This window comes from Scyliorhinus torazame, chromosome 9 (genome assembly GCF_047496885.1).
Source record: "Scyliorhinus torazame isolate Kashiwa2021f chromosome 9, sScyTor2.1, whole genome shotgun sequence".
Taxonomy (NCBI): domain Eukaryota; kingdom Metazoa; phylum Chordata; class Chondrichthyes; order Carcharhiniformes; family Scyliorhinidae; genus Scyliorhinus; species Scyliorhinus torazame.
The window spans coordinates 119,780,802-119,803,952 of NC_092715.1; the positions used below are offsets into that span (position 1 = coordinate 119,780,802).

General features: G+C 46.5%; 1 protein-coding gene across 1 annotated transcript in view; it reads right to left on the reverse strand.

The window, feature by feature from the left end:
• Positions 1 to 2,373: 2,373 nt before the first annotated feature.
• The window catches only part of reep5 (receptor accessory protein 5), a 56,440-nt gene continuing 35,662 nt past the window's right edge, over positions 2,374 to 23,151 (reverse strand). Inside the window, exons 3-5 of the mRNA XM_072516453.1 lie at positions 13,580 to 13,718; positions 4,909 to 5,077; positions 2,374 to 2,738 (exon numbers count right to left, since the gene is read on the reverse strand). Of these exons, the coding sequence (XP_072372554.1) occupies positions 2,689 to 2,738; positions 4,909 to 5,077; positions 13,580 to 13,718 (358 nt within the window). The 3' untranslated portion in view covers positions 2,374 to 2,688. The remainder of the gene's footprint in view (positions 2,739 to 4,908; positions 5,078 to 13,579; positions 13,719 to 23,151) is intronic.

A 23,151-nucleotide genomic window follows, 5' to 3' on the forward strand; every position in this document is an offset into this window, starting at 1 on the left:
CTGTCTGAGGAGGTGGTGCAGTTTTTTGCAGCACTGTTGGCTAGTCCGGATGACGTTGCCCACGGCGCTGACCACCTCTGCCACCTGCGCCCAGGCACGACAAAGGGCAGCAGCTGGCAGCCTTCTTCCCAGGCCGGGGTACAGGGTAATCCTCTCCTCTACTGCCTCCAGGAGGCTCTCCAGCTCAAGATACGTGAACCTTGGGGCTGCTCTCCTTGCCATCTCGTTGGCTGGGATGGTGAGTGGGGAGTGCAGTGTGTATATGCGGCTGCAGCGTCTCAGTTTCCCGAGTGTCAATCATGAAACCGGCGAATCTCGCACCGTTTCTCATTAGAATCTATTGTGTTCCACTAGGCGCTGGTGCTAGCCCCTCAACAGCAGCAGAATCAGTCCAGGTGTGGCACCAGTTTTGCTGTCGTGAAAGTCCACAAATTCTCCGTCACTGTCAACATTTAGTCTCAGAAACGGAGAATCCTGCCAAAGGTCTTTTGGGCTTCATTCTGGGATCTTCCTGTCCAGTTACATCAACTGGGATTGTAACAGTACATCTCTGTAACATCACCCGATTCTGACCCTGCCTCACCTAATTTGCTGCTGAAACCCACATCCATGTTGTTTTTACCTTTAGGCATGACTATTCAATTGTTTTAATTTATTGTCTGTACAGAAATGTACCTTGCTCATTCATTCAAAAATATATATTAAAAAATGTTTAATCAAAGTTAGACTTGTGTTAAAATACAATTCCAGAACATCAAAAATTAGACTTATAAGCTCCTGTTTAAAGTTATTTTGGAGAAAAACACAAATTAAGTTAAGACTGATTTGTCCGGAATCTATGGGATTGTAGCCTTTTCACTGATCGCATCCAATAGTAATTCTGAGATATGGGGTGATTCTCACTATTTATAATGCTCTTGTCGAGATTCTTCGAGAACTAATTTCCTCAAAGGGGGGGGGGGGGGGGGGGGGGGGGTGTTGTTGCACATCAAATGCCCCTCCTGTCTGATGCATTAATCACTGGACCCTTAAAGTATCTACTCTAAGACAACTATGGGTGATCTTATGGAGGTCGATAAAATGAGGGGCATAGATAAGGTAGATAGTCTTTCCCAAAAGTAGGGATATCTAAAACTAGAGGACATAGGTTTAATGTAAAGAGGGGAGAGATACAAAAGTGTCCAGAGGGGCAATTTGTTCACAGAGGGTGGGGAGTGTCTGGAACGAGCTGCCAGAGACAGGTACAATTTTGTTTTTTTAAAAAGCATTTAGCCAGTTATATGGAGAAGCTGGGTATATAGGGTTTATGGACCAAATGCGGGCAATTAGGACTAGCTTAGTGTTAAAAACCAGGCGACATGGACAAGTTGGGCTGAAGGGCCTGTTTTCATGCTGTAAACCTCTATGACTCAAACAGTACCAGAAGAGACATTCAAAACCTCTCAACTACAGACCAATAGAAGAGTTTCATGATTGTGGGATCTACTTAAAAGTTAAAGAGGTAGTATAATTGTGTGCATCAGTTCAATACAATTCCAATGGTCTCCTGGGTGGCCTCCCATCTTCCATTCCACAAACTTGTCCATCCAAAACTCTGCTGCCCTTATCTGGTTTGATTTTAAAGTTCTCATTCTTGTTTTCAAATCCCTCCAGAGTCTCGCTTATTTCTAATTTCTTCCAGCCCGACAATCTCCAAGATATCGGTGCTCCTCTAATTACAGCTTCTTGAACATTGTCTCAGTTTCAAGCTCTGGAATTCCCCTCCCTAGATATCCCTGCCTCCCTTTCCTTCTTTAATCTACTTTAGCATTCTCAATCTTGTACTTCACTCCCTTCATGCTTTCCTGCGCTAACATGTAATTTAACAATCCCCACTGAACTCTCCATTCTGGACTCCAGCCTCTAGTGCAACCCCCAACCACCACTTTTTGCCTCACTATTGACAGCTGTGACCGCAACCATTTAGATCTCACTAATCTTGATTCTTACATATACCATTGTACAACTCCGTGGGGCATTTTTGTGTATTAAAGACACCATATAAATGCATGTTGGCCTTTTTGCTTAAATAATACTATATTGGAATATTTTTTGGAATTGTATCTCCTTTTAGTTTTCAATCATTTGCTATCCCATTGGCATATGAAAATTTACCGATACCATTTTCTGGTTCCTTCGGCCTGTCCATATAGTGACATTATTTGCCTAGTGACCAACATTAGCCTGGCTTTGATGAAACCAAATATATTGATGACAAAAGCATTAAAAAAAAAAAAAATCACATCTCTACCTCAAGCAGCCAACTGATACAGCCTTGTTTATCTGCAAATGCACTAAACACTTGGGAATGAACCATTCAAAAGAAGCGACGAGTCAACTTTAGAAGTTTATTGAACACTTACCAGGCAATAAAAGAACAAGACAGACCAGAAAAACGCCACTCTCAGAATTGCATCTGCATCATTAGTAACAGTCCATGAAATATTTGCAACAAGCAATTAAACACTGATTGTAATATTACATTGAGTACCATACATTTATTCCACTTTCTTGATTTTGGTAAAATTCAGCATATAGGTTATAAGAAATACATTTAAAGTGTGCATTGAATTTTTTTTCCAACAGTAATATCTTAACACACTGGATTCCAGGGAGCTGAAGATAAAAGCAAGCTTTCTCAGACACTGCTTAAGTGCTCTTCTTCTCCTCGAACATTATATTTGCTGTTGCTTTCTTGGCTGGAAAGACAAAAACATAATGTGGACAGTACTTTCAAATATTCCTCTTCTTTCCATCATACCAGCCAAACACAAATTCTGATAATGCCCCAAATTAATTGTTTAGGTGCTACCATGCTACCAACAACACTGGTTTACCAATTACAATGTTTGCACCCTTTCATTGAAAACTTTCTTCCCTTGCACCTCCCAAGGCATTGTTTCTATGTTGGAGCACCCTCAAATGGAAGCCCGAAGAGTAAACATTTACAAGCTGCTCTAGCATTGTGCCATCACACTCAAATCGGATCGACCTGTCTTTACTCAACACTTTCCAGACAGAACTACTGAATAATATTCAGAATCTGATGAACGCAGCATGGACAAGGGATCAAATTGGTAACCTGGCCGCTTAGCTACTGTGCCTTACACCCATCTTTTGAAATTAATTTTCATACAGAGATATTGCACAACCTATTAGAACTTCAGTATAAGGCCCTGGAATAAAGCATGTAATCTTGTGCAAACGATTCAACATTTCATCAATTTTCAAGCTCAGCCTCCTTGGGGTGATACCGAAGCACAGTCAAGAAAGTTACCCAGAGAATGAGTGTTAACTTGAAATGACTCCTCTGCAACTTGCAGTGTCAAACCATAGTACAATGAAACAAGAACCCTAGTAATATGTCTGGATGCAAAAGGCTTGAAGTGAGAAAGAACAAACTTGGATTCATAATGGACCAGATTACCTACTTTCGTGATAGTGGCCAGGACTACCTTGTTCATCTAAAATAGCACTTTTACATCCAAACAAAGCCTTAATTTAATGCCTTATATAAAAGACAGCAGGCTGGATTCTCCGTTCCTGAGACTAAGTGTTGACGCGGGACAGGTTTCATGGACTTCTACGACAGCAAAACTGGCGCCGAACCTGGACCGATTCAGCGACTGCGGAGGGACTAGCACTGGTGCCACGTGGAACACAATCAATTCCCCCCAAAAAACGGTGCGTAATTGACACATGGGAGGCTGACAAGCTGCAGCTGCACATACACATTACAATCCCCACACACACTCATCCCAGCCAACAAGATGGCACTGGTTGCGCTGGAGCATGCCCATCCCGCTGAAGGTCGGCTGGGGCCAAAGAGTACCTAGGGGAGTGTCCTGGCGGGACACTGATACGACCCGTAGCCCTATGTTCACAGTGGGCTGTCATCGGCTTGCACAGATGCCTGGCTGCCTTTCCAGCTGCAGCAATGTTGTTTGTGCCTGTCCACCCAACTCCACAGCCCAACTCCTGGCCACGCCCTACTACTCCCCCCTAGCCCTGGCAGGAGCCCCCCAGCCAGCAGCATAACTGTCAGCAAACTATGGCGATGTTGAACACTTTCTGTACCCCCTCTTCTCCCTCAGCAGCCATGACGCCGGTTTCACAATTTTTAAAGGCACAAGTGAACCACGCCATTGAGAACTCGGCCCATCCGAGGTAAAGAATTGCGGAGGCCCCGGAGAATACTGGGTCAGGCCCGCTAATGATATGTAAACGGTGTTTACTGTATGTGCGTTCTGGACCCCATTGATGCCACTGTCGAGGTGGCAGAGAATTGTGATTTGGCGTCAAATTGGAGCTCGCCATGATTTTGCAGTTGGAACCTATTCTCTGCCCAATCGCATTTCCCAATTTCGGCGTCAGCCAATGGAGAATCCCACCCAGCATCTCTGCAGTGCTTCATCCAATATTGCAACATTAAAATGCCAGGTTACATTTGTTATGCAGGGGAGCTGTGTGTAAATAGCCTGAAACATGTTCTTTTTCAATCTCTGTCTTTGGGTTCCCTTGGGCCGTGCACATACTCCTCAGCTAATTGCTGAATCAGATTGATGCTAACCATGCCCCCCATTACATAAGCAAGGGCAACTAGTTTGCAATTTCTGCTGATGCTGATCTGTTTCCAAGCTAATGCTGATATTATTCCAGCACACTCCTAGATGAGAGGTGAGATTGCTGAGAGACTCTTTTCCTTCTGAATTAGGGTACTCAACTCTCCAGGAACTACAAACACAGAAATGTATCTCATCAGTCAGAGGACACTTGAAGGTTGTGTAGTTCAGTAGATCTGCTCAACAGACTCTGACATACAAGTTATATTAAGAATCTACGACAGCTGAAATAAGTTATTTATCTTACCATTTTCTTTAAGGCTATCTGCAGCTTCTGTGGCCCGATCACCAAGATTCTTCACAACCTCATCCAGTTTAGCCTCATGCTTCAGAAAGAAAGGGCGGATAAAACGCTTGTAGATCAGTTGAGAACCATTATTTGAAATGGGGACCATACACCAAACCAGGAACGCACACTAAATATGATCAGATAAAGAGATGTATTAAAATAACGGTTTAAGATTCTACATTTATCTACGATATTCCTATTTGATTTATTTCTACATCGATTGTTGCTTCAAATGTCATCACATGGGGCATTTTGATTATAGTTACATACTGACTTAAATAAAAACAAGCTCTGAATATTTGTTGCAAACGTCGTTCTCCATGTTACTGGCCTCCCGAACTGATTATATATAACACACATCTGCCCTAAAGCAGGAACTGACACCAGATCAGTTAGTGGTTTTACACATAATTTTATTTTAAAACTAAATGATACATTGTTGTTTAAAAAGATAAAACTAAACGATACATTGTTGTTACAAAAGATACATCCTCCTTAATGGAGGAGGGGGTGGGTTGAAGAGGAGGAAAACCGAACAAGTGGAAGAGAAAGAGTGTAAAGTTCTAGTGGTGGTGGGGACTGAGTGCTTAGGGGGAATAAAGGCATGGAAATCTAAGCAGGGAGTCACAATTTTCATCTCAACCAGAGATTGCGCAGCTTTCTTCTTGGCACCACACACTCAAAAACTTTGGATGAGGGAAGCTGAGGCAAGTTCAACATTCCCTCTTCACCAGGACAAGGCCTACTACTCACAGTGGAAGCGGTTTGGCTGCTTCAATACATTTTGGTTTTCACTTCTGTCAATCTTCTTAGCATATCCCGATTGCATGATTGTCACAGTATAGATAGTTTGACAACAGACCCAAAGTTTCTGCTTGGATTTTTGGATGGAGGGCACTTTCAGCATTGGACGAAGGCAACACTTGGCCCTCTGATGTCCAGCATGTTACTCTGCCTCCCTGATGATGTATAGCATTTACTGTCAAGCCTAGGTGGCCACAATGTTTCAGGATAAACGACTTGTGGTATCAACTCCTGGTATTCCACTTAATGGCTGGCTTATAATAGATTACAGCCATTCACAGCACTTAAAAAACTGGCACTGCAGGTACAAGCCATCCCTTTTATAATTTTTTCAATTAACAAAACCTGACATCAGGAATTATAAATACACTTTAAAATGGAATGTTTACAGTAGCCCAAGTTCCTCCAGTTCCTGCTGAATCAGCAATAGGTCTCGTAAATTAACTATTCCAAGCTAAAAAGGAGTTAAACTGTTGCAAGTTCCAAGTGTCTCAACTCATAATCAAGTGTCTTCTACTCTGCCATTGCAAAATACTTCCCGAAGTCATGGTTTTTCAAAGTGTGGGTCATGATTCGTGGTGTCAGAAGGGTCGCAGAGTTTGTATGTCCGGTCTCAGCGCCGGATTTCTGGGTCCTTCTTGTTTCCCGTCACAGGATCATGCTGCTCTGCTGCTCAGGCCTCAAGAGAGAATTCAAGATAAAGTTTTAGTTGAAGGATTTTGTTTTATATATCCCTCCCTAGCTTTCTACATGGTTAAGCAGTAATTTTTACTGCTGTGTTTTCATGCAGCCAGCAGCTTTATGTGAGAAGTAATTGTGACAGGATTTTGGGTTCAAATCCAGTTACAAGTCCACCCTCTCATAGGGCGGCACGGTGGTTAGCACTGCTGCCTATGGCATGGAGGACCTGGGTTCGATCCCAGCCCCGGGTCACTTTCCATGTGGAGTTTGCACATTCTCCCAGTGTCTGCGTGGCCCTCTTTGCCTCTCGCCCTTGATTACATTGAACACCGTTTTTGCATTTTACTGTTCTTATTACTGTCCTTGTTTCTCTTAGCCTTGTCACTCTGCTTAGCTTTCCAACCCCCTGCCATTCTAATGGGATGGTGGAGATAGTGAACCCCTTCCAACAAACAACCATTAAAGTTTGGGGTTAACAGGGAATTTCCAAACTGAAACTTTAAATTTAGAGTACCCAATTCTTTTTTCCAATTAAGGGGCAATTTAGCATGACCAATCCACCTGCCCTGCACATTTTTGGGTTGTGGGGACGAGACCCACGCAAACACGGGGAGAATGTGCAAACTCCATGCAAACAGTGACCCGGTGTTGGGATCGTTCCCGGGTCCTCAGTGCCATAAGGCAGCAGTGCCAACCATTGCACCACCATGCTGTCCCGTTGCCAAACTGAAACTGATAACTTTTGTTGAGTGTTTTAAGGATTATAAAACAAAGGTGAGTAGATAGAGTTAAAATACAGACCAGTCATGATCTAATTGAATGGTAGAAAAACTAGAGGAAGTACAGTTTATTTCTGTTCGCACATTCCAATCTTCCTAATCCTGGTTTGAGCAGGTGTTCAAATTCTCACAATCTGTACTTGTTGCCTGTTAAAAGTTAATTCTTCCCTTGGGTGTGTGAACCTCCATGGGTCCACCATCCCCATCTGCTCCTTAAAGGCATTTTAGTTCCCTCGCCATGCTCGGCTCTTTCACTGATTTGGGGCTGGATCGGTCTGTCCCTGCAGTCCAGGGTTTCCCTTGTTTTGGGGCCATCCATGATGGCCATCGTTGCCATATTTCCAATGTGGATGTGCCCCTTAACTTCAGGGTTCCCTTTTGTTTGCGGACCATTCAAGATAGCCATTTTCAATGCCCTCGTTCCTACTGTCACCACGTGCGACCTGCCGTAACCAGCGTTCTGCTCCACCTCCCCCCCTAATTGCCCCCAGTGCTATCTACCCCTCTTATCTCCCTCTCCCTGTGGGCCTCTCCCTCCCACCCAGTTTCCCCCCGCCTAGAGTTTTATCCCCCCCCCCTTCTGCCAGACACTGCTTCTCCATAGAGAGCTGTGCGGCAGCTCTCTTTCTCCCCCCCCCCCCCCCTTTGTTCATCAAAGTTCCTTCTCATTGTTGTTGCTGTCCCAGTCCATGCCTACACACAAACTCATCTGCTTCGGTCGGTGCGCTAAAATAATGTTCCTTGCCCTGGAAGGTTACCTACAGCTTGGGCGAGTACAGCATCCCAAACCGTACCTTGCTTTTATACAGCCTTGGCTGCGTTGAATTCGGCTTGGCGTTTGGCCAGGTCTGTTATGTCCTGATACACATGGATCGAGTACCCTTTCCAATTACAGGACCGCGTGCGTCTTGCACAGTTCAGGATCCGCTCTCCATATTGTAATCTGTGTGGCTTGGCAATGATGGCCCGTGGTTGCTCCCCTAGTTTTGGCCTCGGCCGAAGTGACCTATAGGCCCTGTAGTTCTGGGGGCTTGTGGAAGTTTATCTCCCTGACCAGCTTGCCCAGTATCCGATCCACAGACTCCATTGGGTTTCTGCCCCCGATGCCCTCCGGCAAGCCCACAACGCGGAGGTTCTGGCGACGCGATTGGTTCTCTTGGTCCTCCACTTTTCCCTTGAGCATTCCCTGGGTCGCCACCAACCTTGCCACCTCCACTCCTAATGAGGCGATTCAGTCCCCTTAAGTCGGTCGCTGCCTTTTTGAGCTCCCGCACCGTCACTTCCTGCACCTCCAATCGCCGCCTCGTTTTTTCCAACGCGTCCTTGAAGGCCGCTGCCATCATTTCAAGCTTGATCGCATCCCTGTGCTTCAGGAGCTCCTGCGCTGGGAGCTCCATCCACTGGCTTTTGGCGGGTAGTCCAGCCTGAGTGTCGGCGACCCTGCTCGGTCAGCTATGTCCAGCTCTACCTCACTCTGCGTGTCTGCCACCCCGGCTTTCCTCTCCTAACTTCTAGTTTTACATCTCCTCGGCCCCTTGGATGATTTGAGGGCATCTCGGTGCATCAATGATGATCTTCGAGGCGGGTGGGGGGTTGCTAGCTGAGTGGCGTATTTTCGGGCTAAATGTGCCAAATTCCAAATGTCCAGAGGGTGAGCCACCTTTCCTGCGTCCGCTCAGCTCATCCCCCTCCACCAGAAGTCAGCTCTGCCGTTTCTAAGCCACACAATTATCTAACATCCTCTCTCTCTTTTTGGTTTGAGTAGGAGGGAAACACTGCAGTAATGTTTGGGGCTTGACCATTCTTTGACACTGGGTTCTCCGCGATCCCCTTCTCCATTGTGGTGAACGAGCCAACTCCTCCCAGAATCCTCCTCAGTTACTTCTCTGGTCTATTCCACACTTGATTTATTTTAAGCAACTTGAGATTTAGCTTTCTTTACATTTTTCTGTCTAGCACAGGAATTAAGAACCTAAATCCCTTTCTTTGTGCTTGCTTATTTATCAATCCTTAACTGGTCTCCTGAGGAGAAGTTCAAACAAAATTTAACAATGAATTATGTATCTACATTTAAAGTGGGTACTTTGTTTTTAAAAACACCACACCCAATTTAACATTTGGTATTTACAGAACATGCCAATAAGTGAGATGTACAAATTTTAGTGGAAGAAGCTGCTCAACAGGACAAATTCAGAGGAAAGATGTGCAGGGAAGCAACTAAAAATGATGTTGTAACCACACATCTGAGCCCAATAGAAAAGTTCATTACTCAATATATTTTGGAAAGGGGGTAACAGGGTAGGAGAAGAAATATCAGAAAGAAAAGTATGCTGGTAACTTACTCAAAGTTTAATCCCCAATTCAGTCTAGTTTTGTAATATGAAGGTTCAAAAATTGACTATTGCAATGCACTCCTTGCTGGTTTCTTGTATTCTCCATAAACTTGAGGTCAGCCAAAATTGCTGCACACGTCTTTCATAGAATTTACAGTGCAGAAGGAGGCCATTCGGCCCATCAAGTCTGCACCGGCTCTTGGAAAGAGCACCCTACCCAAGGTCCACACTTCCACCCTATCCCCATAATCCAATAACCCCATCCAACATTAAGGGCAATTTTGGACACTATGGGCAATTTATCATAGATTATCATAGAATTTACAGTGCAGAAGGAGGCCATTCGGCCCATCGAGTACGCACCGGCTCTTGGAAAGAGCACCCTACCCAAGGTCAACACCTCCACCCTATCCCCATAACCCAGCAACCCCACCCAACACTAAGGGCAATTTATCATGGCCAATCCACCCAACCTGCACATCTTTGGACTGTGGGAGGAAACCGGAACACCCGGAGGAAACCCACGCACACACGGGGAGGATGTGCAGACTCCGCACGGACAGTGACCCAAGCCGGAATCAAACCTGGGACCCTGGAGCTGTGAAGCAATGGTGCTATCCACAATGCTACCGTGCTGCCCCACATCTTACCTTGCACCAAGACCATGCCCCTTTCAACCCTGTGCTCACGGACTTACAGTTGCGCCCAGTCAAACAATGTCTTGATCTCAAAATTCTCATCCTTGTTTTCAAATCATGGCATCATCCCTCTCTACTTGCAAATGCCTCCAGCCTCACAACCCTCCAAGATATCTGCCCTCACCCTTTCTTGAGCTTCCCCGAGTTGAATCATTCCACTGTTGGTGGTTCCACCTTCAGTTATCAAGGCATTAAACTCTGGAATTCGTGACACCTCTCTGCCTCTCCATCACACTTTCCACTTCCTTACAAATCATCTCTTTGACCAAGCTTTTGGTTAGATGGTCTAATATCCCCTGATGTGGCTTGGTGACGTTTTGCATCATATTGCTGCCGTGAAGCACCTAGAGATATTCTATGACATAAAAGGTGCTATCACAGAATCGGTACAGCACAGGAAGCGGCCATTTCTCCCATCGTGTTCACACGGGGTCTCCAAATGAGCAACTCACCGACTTCTATTCTCCTGCCTGCTCTTCTCTTCAGATAACAGTCTAATTCCCTTCTAAATGTTTCGCCACACTCAGGCAGTGGACTCCAGACCCTAACTACACACTATATGATAATGTTTTTCAACGTTTTCTTCATATTGGTTCTTTTACTAATTACTTCAAATCTGTGGCTTCACATGCTCAAAACGTTCATGAGTGGGAACATGTTCTCTCTATCCACTCTATCCAGATGCTCATGATTCTGAATACCTCTATCAAATTATTTTCTCCAAGGAAAACAGTCCACCTTATTAACTGAAGTGCCTGATCCCAGGAGCCATATATAAATCAAAGCTGTTGTTTTTGTTAGTGAAGATTCAAACAGGCAAACTGAATTTTATGGCGATGTCTACCGGCTTCTCTTCCTCCCAAGAACATCCCCGACCCATACGAAACTCAAATTACTATCCCAACAGTTGGAATGCAGTCACAAAATAATTAACTTCACTGAACTATAGAATCTTACTTTTCCCACAACAACATTGAAACAAATATTTGATCGCAGTACATGAATACTGATAAGAATGCATTACCTATTATAGGTGGCAATTGTTTTTTTTTTTACACTGAACGATGAGATGAAACCACTTCAGAAGACATTAAGTGTCAACTATGGAGTGCTGAGATAAATCAACTGGCAGACATTGCTTAAATTGTGTGTCCAAAATAACTACGGTTTTGCAGTAATCTACAATTTGATGATCCTGGCCTCCTGACTGAAACAGATTGTTTGCTTATGACTGATAGTCTACAGAATTGTGAGGAAGTGAAAAGGGAAAAGATGTCTGATGATTATGTAATCTTGCAACTGAAAAAGACAAATTTTCAAACCTTTTCATTTGAAAAAAGGGAATTTGCATGCACATGCAAAACTTTAATACAAAAACTATACAACTTCCCTTCCATTAACTAGATTTGAATAATTTTAGCTTCCAATCTTTTTGGCCATTATAATGCAAAGCTAGAATACCTCACACATGTTCTTCTGGTGACAGCTGGCGGGAGGCAGCCGCACAATGGAGGGCTCCCGTTCGGGAACGGCATTTTCGGGGCTTTAAGCCCGGTCCCAGGGTCCACGCAGGTGGCAAAAGCAGGGAGAAGGCACAGAGGAGGCACAGTGAAGGGACAATAAAGAAAAATGTCGAGGGTGAGCAAAGAAACGGCCGTAAAAAAAACAGCTGAAGGTCCGTTGGGGAGTGGAAAGATCACCACAGGGTCACCAAGGAAAATGGAGGCTGGAACACCAGGGGAGTCTGCATTGCTTACGGCTGAAGAAATAACGAAGGTGAATTCTAAAGGCAGTTTACAAAATACATGGAGACAATGAGGAAGGAGATGAGGGAGGTTTTGAGTGCGTTGGTGGAGGAGGCGATTTCCCTGGTGACGACGGCAGTGGCGAGCGCGGTAGCGGAGGTGCGGGAGCAAGGGGAGGCGCTGAAGGAAGTGGAGGAGACATTATTGCAGCACGGTGATCAACTTACCTCGATGAGGAAGGAGATGCGGAAGGTGACGGAGATTAACAAGGATCTGCGAGGAAAAATGGAAGACCTGGAAAACAGATCCAGGCGACAGAATTTGAGGATTGTGGGGCTGCCCGAAGGAGTTGAAGGACCGAGGCCGACTGAGTATTTTGCCGCGATGCTGGCAAAACTACTGGGGGAGGGGGAGGACCCCTCCCGATATGAGCTGGATCGGGCTCACCGGTCGTGGAGGCCTGTACCAAAGGCGAGTGAGCCGCCAAGGATAGTGACTCTGTGCTTCCGGAGGTACAGTGCGAAGGAGAAGGTCCTGTGCTGGGCCAAGCAGAAGCGGGTGGTGCAGTGAGCTGGAGCTGGTATCCGTGTATACGAGGACTTTACGGTGGAGCTGGCGAGGAGGCAGGCCATTGAGGAATGGCCATGTGCCGATGTAACCTCAGAACTGTATTTTCTCTTTTGTTTCACTGCGTGCGGGTTTATGGGCTAAAGGAGCCAATGTTGTATATATTTGGACAAGGGAAGTGATGGGACTTTCACTCGAAATGAGGGCTCGTTGGGGTGTAGGTGGACATGCGGATTTTGCGTGCTAAAAGGGGATTTCTCGGCTTTCCTAGGGCCGGGCAAGGGGGAAAGAGGGACCCGGGCGGGGGCCTCCACCCGGGAGGGGCTGTGGCCATCAGAGCCTGGCAGAACAGGGTCCGAGTGGCCTAGCCGGGGTGGAAAGTTGGGGGGAAGGAACAGAGGTTGGGGGGAGGAGGGGAGGAGTTTTACGGGAGGCAGTGGACGGGAGAAGTTGGTGGGGGGGGGGGGGGGGGGTTTACAACTCTTGGGCATCATGTACGGCACTCTTTCGGAGGTTGGAGGGCGTTGAGTGGGTGGGTGGGGGTGGACTCTATAGGTCAATGGTGACCATGGGCGGTCCCGGGCTCCTTTTTCTTTTTCTCCTTTGTTTTTTGTTTCCACCGTGGGAGGGTTTGTTTTATTGGATGCACATATTGACAGGTGGGCCCTTGTTTGGAATGGTGGGAGGATGAGATTGCTGTTATTGTTAAGGGGATTGATTTTGTATTTGTTACCATTTACTGTCTGTGGGTGGGGTGTAAATTTGAAGGAAAGTGTGAAAATGGAGAATAAAAACATTTTAAAAAAGAATACCCCACACGAGTATTTGATATTTTATGCCAAAATAGATCAACTGCAACCAAGTAGATAATGGAATCTGGTGTCCTATTAATTTCAGACCAGAGCAGCCTTAGTAGTTAATTGCAAGAAGAATCAGTTATGCTCAAAGGTAGATGCAACACGTTTTCTCCAACTTTACTGCACATTAAAACACTAATCCATTATAAACTCATTTTGACTTACCTTGAAGATATAATAGAAGGGAAACCAGGAAAAGAAGATGTCAGCAAAGAATTCAGCTACACTAAAGAGACCATATACCACCCAGTACATCAGCCATATTGTGTCATCAGCTTTATCAGGGCTTTCGATGGCCTTGATTCTGCAGGGGAGTAAATTTACAAAATATGTCAAGAGTACAAAGTGAACAGATTTTCAATTTAACATACTCAGAGTCTGAACAAGTACTGCAACAGAAAATAAAGGTGCAGAGAATTATAAAGATAATGTTCTTCAAAAATGGTTATGGCATAAATGAGGCTTTACATGTTGTTTGGATTGCCCAAGAAATGTAAGGCAATTATCTCCTGATATCATGTATTGAATCAGTTTTGAGAAAGTGTGCTTAACCTATTTTGCTGGTCAAACTGAAATGTAGAAAACTACCACCAGGACAGTACAAATGGGTTACATAGTTGTGTTTAAAAAAAATATTTTCATCCCAATTCCTGCTAGACTGTAGTTCTGCGGCAGCAACTTTGAATATTTTGCCAATATGGTCCTTCTTTATAACTACTGGGCTCCAACTGAATGTTTGACAACAGAAGATATCAGAGTTGACCTCAATGCCACTGTCACTCAATCCTGATCTCATCATGTGCATATTATGCAATCAGGAGCGGTACTTCAACTTATTTTTCTCATCCTTGGCATGAGGGTATTACAGAGCCAGCACAGCTGCAATTACCTCAAATCAGCACAAACCATGATTTGTTGATGTTTTCTATGTAACTGAAAAGGTGACCTTTTAGTACATCACACCACGTGGTACCTTAATCTAAGTTTTAAATGCAGACAGCTCTAATGATCAACAAGTGTTAAATGCAACATGCAATGCTTACACATCACAATGTGTTAGTTTGGGGCAATACAATGGGCCAGTGGCTGTATTCACCCCATTACACAGAGGACAATAATCTTTTTCACTGGGGCAACACTAGTTATAAAATATGATTTTGAGAGTCTTCCCTGTAGTACTACTTTATTAGCTAAAACTTAAGACCTTTTTCCAAGTAAAAATCAAATGATTCTACTTCAAATAAACAGTAGACTGTTTGATACAATCAACAAATTCTGATTATGAATGGTCACCATGACTCCTGGTGACGATGTTGTGCTGAGCGGACACACATCAGGTGGTTTTCCACCCAACCAGAACCAAAACAGACACTTTTAGACGAATTTGGGTCGGAAAACCATAACAAAACAACCCCAACGGATGAAAAGGAACAACAGGGAATAAATGCCAGCAAATGGGAGCTCAAGAGGCCAAAGAGATGGCAGGAGTGGCGGAAAGGACCAGGAATAATGAGCAGACGAACTGGCAGACCCACGAGTTGAGGAGGCACAGGCCTCCCAAGAAAGGGGGAGACCGAGAAAGGGGGAGACCGTCGACCCGAGCACCAGGCACCCCCACACCAGCAGAAGAGGAATGGAGGACCTTCCTAAAGAAGGAGCTGAACGTCCGGTGGCAGCCATGGTGTGAGTGGTTGCACATTTGATGGCTCCCGCTCGTGGCGGTTTTTTCGGTCCTTTTCCCCGGTTTGTCAACGGGTAGATGTGAGGAGGAAAAAAGGTGCTAGAAGAAGAGAGTGATCCACTGGTGCATGGAGCCGAGGGCCAAAAGCGGTTGCAAGAGGGGAACAGAGTGTAAAAGCTGGTGCTGCGTCTGCAACACACGTGGAGATGGTGGAGGGTTAGGGAACAGCCCAGCCGGCTCAGTGGTCAACTGAGCAGCTAGCGGGCTTCCTGAACGAGCAACGCAAGGAGAATCTGGAGGACCTGCCCCAGGCGATGAATTCGATTAATGCGGTGATCGACCGCGTGGAGACGGGCTGGAGGCCCGGGCGATACAGAAGATGGAGAAGGTGGCGGGGGAACATAAGGAGCAGTTCGCCTCGATGGCAGTGGAGATGGGGCTGATGCGGAATCAGCAGAGGCGACTCCAGGAGAAAGTGGAGGTCCTGGAAAACTGATCATGGAGGCAGAATATTAGGATTGTGGCCCTGCCGGAGGGACGCGAGGGAGCTGACGCCAGCTGTGGAGAGGATGCTGGAGAAGCTGCTAGGAGAGGGAGCATTCGCACGACCTCTGGAAGTGGATCGAGATCATAGGGTGTCAGTGGGGAAGCCCCAGAAGAACAAGCCGCTGAGGGCGATGGTGGTGTGATTGCACTGTTTCCTGGACAAGGAGGGGATCATGAGGTCGGACAGGCAGACTAGGTACTGCACCTGGGAGGGCAGTGAACTTTTATCGGACCTGGTGCAGAGCTGGTCAAGAGGAGAGCGAGCTTCAATAAGGCCTTGGCGGCCCTCTCCAAGGGGGTGAAGTTCGGGATGCTGTACCCGGCACGTTTGTGGGTGACCTATGAAGGCCGGGAACTATATTTCAGTACGTCGGAGCAGGCAATGGGATTTATCACAGACAATGAACTGGCAGGAGAAGGAGGACATTGAACTTTGGTGGAGATGCTTTGGAGCTGTCTTGCATTTGCATTTGGGGCCATTGTTTTGCTTCAGGTTTGTTTCTGTTCTTTGTTGGAAGGTGGGGGGGGGGGGGGGTTGATCCCTTTGAATGGGCTTGGGGTGGGGTTGTTTTTGTTTGCACTAGCAGGTTGGTTGGACAGGGAGGGGGAATCAGTGAGGGTAGGAGGCTAGGCGCCATGGGCAGAGGCTGCCCGGCTAGCTGGGCAGGCAAATTCACGGAAGTGAAGCAGGGGCGATCCTGAAGGTGGGGGACCAGACTAGATTGAGGAAGGGATGGGTAGGGCAAGTGTTTCACTCGGGATTGCACTCTAAAACTTGGGCTCCCATCGTTTAATTATCTTGATCAATAAGTGGGTGGCGTTTAAAGTGGGAAGTATAGTCAGTCCTGGATCTAAGACTGGATCGGTCGAGCTCGAGGAGGGTGTCGGCAACAGCTAAGGAGTTCTGGAGGTTCATGGAGCAAGTAGGGGGTGGACCCGTGGAGATTTGAGAGGCTGGGGGTGAAAGAATTTTCATTCTTCTCCCATGTGCACAAGGGGTACTTGTTTTTGATAGGACGTTGCTGGCGGGAATGGTTGATGTTGAGTATTCGGCAACAGTGGTGTCGGACCATGCCCCGCACTGGGTAGGCCTACGAGTGAGTAAAAGGGGGACCCAGTGCCCGCAATGAAGGCTCAACATGGGACTGTTGGCGGAAGAAGTGGTGTGTGAGCGGGCGAGGAAGAATATCCAGGGATATGTGGAGATTAATGACACGGGGGAGATCTCGGTAGGTATGGTATGGGAGGCACTAATGGCAATGGTCAGGGGAGAGTTTATTTCGATTTGGGCACATAGGGAGAAAGCGGATCGGGCGGAGATGGAAAGGTTAGTGGAGGAAATCCTGCAGGTGGACAGGAGATATGCAGATGCCCCGGAGGCGGGACTGCTAAAGGAGCGGCAGATGTTGCAGATGGAGTTTGGGCTATTATCTACGGGAAAGGCGGTGGGTCAGTTGAGAAGGGCGGTAGGAGTATGGGGAAAAGGCGAGCAGGATGCTAACACACCAGTTAAGGAAGCAGGAGGCGGCGAGGGAGATTGGGAAAGTGAAGGACACAGGAGGGAGGGTGGTCTTCGACCTGACGGGGTGAATGGCCTGTTTAGGGACTTCTATTGCAAGGGTGGAGGGGTTCAGACAGTTTCTAGGGGGGTTGGAGCTCCCAAAGGTGGATGAGGAGTTTTTGGAGGACCTGGGTGCCCCAATTAGGCTGGTAGAAGTAGTGGGGGGGCTGGAGGTGATGCAATCGGGTAAGGCCCCGGGTCCACACGGGCATCTGGTGGAACTCTACAAGATGTTCTCAGGGGAAGGGGGGGGGGTGCGGGATTGGGACCACTGCTGGAAAACCTTTTTAATGAAGCAAACGAGCTGGGAGTGTCCCCGCCCCACCATCAAACGGTTACTTAATGTGATCATGGTGTCTCCAGAGGGACGGGGTAGAGGTGGTGGTTGCCATGGATGCAGAGAAGGCCTTTAAATCGAGTGGGGTCAGAATACCCATGTGAGGTCCTGGGGCAGTTTGGGTTCGGGCAGGGATTTGTGGATTGGATCCGGTTGTTGTATAAGGCACCGGTGGCAAGTGTGCAGACGAATTGGGTGAGTTCAGGCTATTTTAGGCTGTATCAGGAAACGAGGCAGGGGTGCCCACTTTCCCTACTGCTGTTTGCCCTGGCTATATAGCCGTTGGCAATGACGCGGAGAACGTTGGGGGTCTGGCAGGGGATAGTATTGGTGGGCGGGGGGGGGGGTGGTTATTAAAGGAATTCGGTCGGTTTTCGGGGTATAACTTGAATGTGGGCAAGAGCGAGGTCTTTGTGATTCAGGCGAGGTGCAGGAGAAGGGATTGGGGGAGATGTCGTTCAAGGTGGTTGGAAGGAGCTTTCAGTATTTGGGTATCCAGGTGGCACGGGAATGGGAGCACCTGCACAAGCTGAAGTTGGGTTGGCTGATAGAATAGATGAAGGGGGCTTTCAGATGAGGGGGGCTTTCGGAGGTGGGGTGCGCTCCCGCTGTCATTGGAGGGGCAGGTACAGACAGTGAAAATTATGGTCCTCCCGAGGTTTCCGTTTTTCTTTCAGAGCCTTCCAATTTTTATCCCCAAGACGTTCTTTAAAATCTCGTGATTTGTTTGGGTGGGTAAAACCCTGTGTGAAGAAGGTGCTGCTGGAGCGGGGTCATTGACTCTTCCGAAATTTATGAATGAGTTTGGGCTGCCCGGTGGGACTGGGTTCCGGTATCTGCAAGTAGGGACTTTGTGCAGAGGCAGGTTTCGACCTTCCCGCACCTGCCGTCCCAGGGGCTACAGGATAAGGTGGTGTCGAGAATAGGAGTAGGGGAGGGGAAGGTTTCAGAGGAACTGATGGAATGGGCGAGAGCCCCGATAGGAGGGGGGGGGGGGGGGGTAAAGAGAAAGTGGGAAGAAGAGCTGGGTGGGGAGTTGGAGGCCTGACTATGGGGATGAAGCCCTGAGGTGTGTCAATGCACCCTCGGTGTGTGTCAGAGAGAGAGAATAGATCCTGAGTCTTCGCCCGCTTAAGAAGCCTGAAGGCCGACATAATCTTCCTGCACGAGATACACTTGAGGGAGAAGGACCGACTACAGGTAAGAAAGGGCTGAGTGGGACAGACGTACCATTCATGCTACAGGACGAGGGCTAGGGGAGTAGCCATACTGATTAGCAAGAGGGTGAAGTTCACAGAGACAAGGATGGTCACGGACCAAGGGCGACGGTAAGTAATGGTGAGCGATGTCCTAGACGGGGCACCGGTAGTACTGGTAAATGTGTACATGCCCAACTGGGACGACACGGACTTTATAAAGAAGACAATGGCAGAAATCCTCGACATTGACACACATCAACTTATTATGGGGGGCGACTTTAACTGCGTGCAGGACCCGCTGACTGACCAATCAAACCCCAGAATAAGGAAAAAAGACAGGCATGGCTAGTGAGCTGGGAACATTCATGGATCCATGGCAGTTTCTGCACCCCGGTGAGAGGGAACTCTCGTTCTTCTCACTGGTCCACAAGGTAAATATCCGGATCGACTTATTGGCAGTAGGGAAATCAGTACTTCCAGGAATAGCAAGAGCAGAATACTCCGCAAGAGTCATCTCCAACCACGCTCCACACTACATGGATGTGAGGTTGAAGACAAGCCATGCCCAGCTCCCCACATGGAGGCTGGACATGGACCTCTTGTCCATCGAGGCCTTCTGCCAGAAAACATCATAGGCCATATGCGGGTACGCTACTAATAACCAGAACAGGGAAGTCTCACCTTCCACGTTCTGGAGGCACTGAAGGCTGTGATCAGGACAGAAATTCTAGCCTACAAGGTTCACAGAGACAGGAAGAGAAGGAGGCCAGGCAACAACTGATTGACACCCGGGCCACTGTCTGTGTGGAGTTTGCACTTTCTCCCAGTGTCTGCGTGGGTTTCACCCCCACAACCCAAAGATGTGCAGAGTAAGTGAATTTGCCACACTAAATTGTGCCTTAATTGGAAAAATAATAATTAGGTACTCTAAATCTATATTAAAAAAATCAACTGACCAACTCCATCCTGGAGGTTGACAGAAAATACTCCAAGGCCACAACCATGGAGCTTCTGGAGGAGAGGAAAAAGCTACAAATGGACTTTAACCTGCTTTCCACAGGGAAAGCAGTAAATCAACTCCACTAGACACAGGGGAACTTTGACGAGCACAGAGAAAAGGCTGGTCATCTACTGGCTCACCAGCTGAGAAAGCAGGCAGCCATGAGAGAGATAACGCATATAAAATACAGCAGAGGCAGATTGGTAACGGAGGCAAAAGAGGGCTGTACACCTCCGAGCCCCTCGACGGGAACGTGGGGGTGAAACAGTTCCCCGATGGACTGGACATGCCAGTTGTGGGGGAGGACAGGTGGGGGGAAACTGGAAGCACCAATAGATCTGGGAGAAATCATGGAGAACCCGACGGGTTCCCTGCAGACTTGATGTGCAAAACGTGCGCCGGCCCTGGCCCCACACCTAAGGGATATGTTCGCAGACTAGCACCCTGCCCCCTATGCTAACCCAGGCCGCGATATCACTGATACCCAGCCCGGCGGGATGCGGATCATGCAGTTTAAAGTGGTGCACAGAGCGCACCTGACCAGAACCCAAATGAATAGGTTCTTCCTGGAGGTGGAAGATAAATGTGAATGGTGCCAGGGAGGCCCGGCCAACCATGGCCACATATTCTGGGCTTGCCCCAGACTGGTAGGGTTCTGGACAGATTTCTTCGAGGCAACGTCCAAGGTTGTGGGGGTGAGGGTGGAGCCATGCCCGAGAATGGCAATCTTCGAGGTATCGGAACAGCCAGAGCTACACATGGGGAAGGGGACAGGAAGCCCCCCTAAAAAAAACCCACAAGGCAGGCCTGGAACAAAAAGGGAGAAATGGTGAGAACAGGAGCTCAGCGACAGAACAGCCAGTGCAGAAGAGGGTAGGTGGGGGGGTAGGGGGAGGAAAAGAGAGAGAGAGAGAGAGAGAGAGAGAGAGAGAGAGAGAGAGAGAGAGAGAGAGAGAGAGAGAGAGAGAGAGTGAGTGTGTGTGTGTGTGAGAAGATATATCAAGAAAGATGTACATAAGAAACTGTTTAAATTGTAAAAGTTGGACACAAAAGTTTCACTATGTAAAATTGAAAATACCACGAAAAACATTTTTAAAATGATGAATGGTCACCATGTGATTTGAATACATTTCTATTTTTGGCCATGTGATACCGTATATAAACAAACATGCAGATTAGTTTTACAAATAAGTTGATTAATAGATGTCCTTTATATTATTGCAGTTGACAATCAGCCCATTGAGGCCAATTTTATGTCCGACTTTCATTTTACTGTGAAGAACATCACGTTGTCTGCTTAGAACTAACAACACTTAGGCAAACTACTTATCAAGAATCATAACAGCAGAGAAGGTGGCTATTTAGCTCATGCCAGAATTCCTCCATCATTCTCTTTGCCTTTTACAAAAAGCAAAGTACTACAGATGCTGGAAATCCAAAATACTTCCTGTTGGTCATTTAATGAGCTTGAAGGCAGGCATGTAAAATGCATAATTGTTAAATTTTTTAAAATTTTAAATGCACAATTGTTAGGGGACAGAAGGGAGTCATAATAATAATCTTTATTAGTCACAACTAGGCTTACATTAACACTGCATTGAAGTTACTGTGAAAATCCCCCAGTCGCCACACTCCGGCACCTGCACGGGTAATTCAGAATGTCCAATTCACCTAACAAGTACGTCTTTCGGGACTTGTGGGAGGAATCCGGAGCAGTCGGAGGAAACTCACACAGACGGGGGAGAACATGCGGACTCCGCACAGATAGTGATACAAGCCGGGAATTGAACCCGGGTCCCTAGCGCTGTGAAGCAACAGTGCTAACCACTGTGCTACCGTGCTGCCCATAAAAATGGTCATTGGCATATCATGTCTGCACTGGCTTGCCAAACGAACATCATGATTTAGTGCCATTATCCTGCATGTTGTTTCTATGCAAGTAATCACCTAATGCACTCTGAACACCTAAATTGAATCTGCCTCCATCACACTTTCAGGCAGTGCATTCCAGACTCAAACCACTTGTATGAATATTTTTCTCATACTACATTTGCAAATCACCTTAAATCTGTTTCCTCTTGCTCCTTTTAAGAGGGGAATGGTTTCTCACTATATACTCTGTCCAGTCCCCTCTTTGAACATAATCTCCTATTGGCATTCTTCTCTCCAAGGAGAACTGTCCCAACCTCGCCAATCCATCCTCATAACTAAAGTTTCACATTCCTGGAACCATTCTTGTAAACCTCAACTGCACTCTCTCCAACATGTTCATATTCATCCTACAGTGTGGCACCCAGATCTGCAAACAATATTCCAGCCAAGGTCTAACTAGTACCTCGTAAAAGTTCAGAAAAACCTCCTTGCTCTTGTACTCTATGCCCCTATTAATAACCCCTAGAATACTATATACTATATACTATAAACTGCTCTCTCCACTATCTTGCCACCTTCAATGATCTATGCATATATACTCCTTAGTTCGTCTGCTCCTGCACTCCTTTTAGAATTTTACCCCTTATTTTATATTGTCTATTCATGTTCTTCCTACCAAAATGCATCAACTCACACTTTATTGAACTTCATCTGCAACCTAGTTGCCGGCTCGACCAACTTGTCTATTTAAGAATTCCTGATTTTTCAAAAATTAATACAAAATTAATTTGCAAAGTTGGTACTAACTTCTGAATGCTTGGCAAACTTCAAGAATTCATGAATTAGCAGTAGTACACTTTGGGGATGAGGACCTGGCTTTCTGAAAGCAGACATGTGGCAGGCTAGAGGGAGCAGAGCTTTACTCTGCATTCAGTCCATTTTCTGAGCATGATGTGTTCGGTGTTGAAAATTATCTCTAAAATGAAACAAGTGGTTTATTACCAAGCCAGTCTAGTTCATGACTTTTCATTGTAGTGCAACCTTAAACTTAGGGTCAATACTAGGTCTACTCCTTACATAATCAAATGTTTATTAGCTGTACAACCACAATGGATGCCTTATTCACTTGTTTAACATTTAGCAAGCCAGAGTCTAGAGGACAAATTGCCATAACAATTACTCAACAAGGCTGATGTCTATAGAACATGAAGGGCTAGTTCATCTCGCTGTCCCTCTGTCAGTTTTCAGTGATGTGGAGATGCCGGCGTTGGACTGGGGTGAGCACAGAAAGAAATCTTACAACACCAGGTTAAAGTCCAACAGGTTTGTTTCAAACACTAGCTTTCGGAGCACTGCTCCTTCCTCGGGTGAATGAAGAGGTTTCTGGAACATACCTCTTCATTCCCCTGAGGAAGGAGCAGTGCTCTGAAAGCTAGTGTTTAAAACAAACCTGTTGGACTTTAACCTGGTGTTGTTAGACTTCTTACGGTACAATTTTCAGTGGAGGAAGGGCAGGCAAGAATTGAATTTATGTTTGGCTA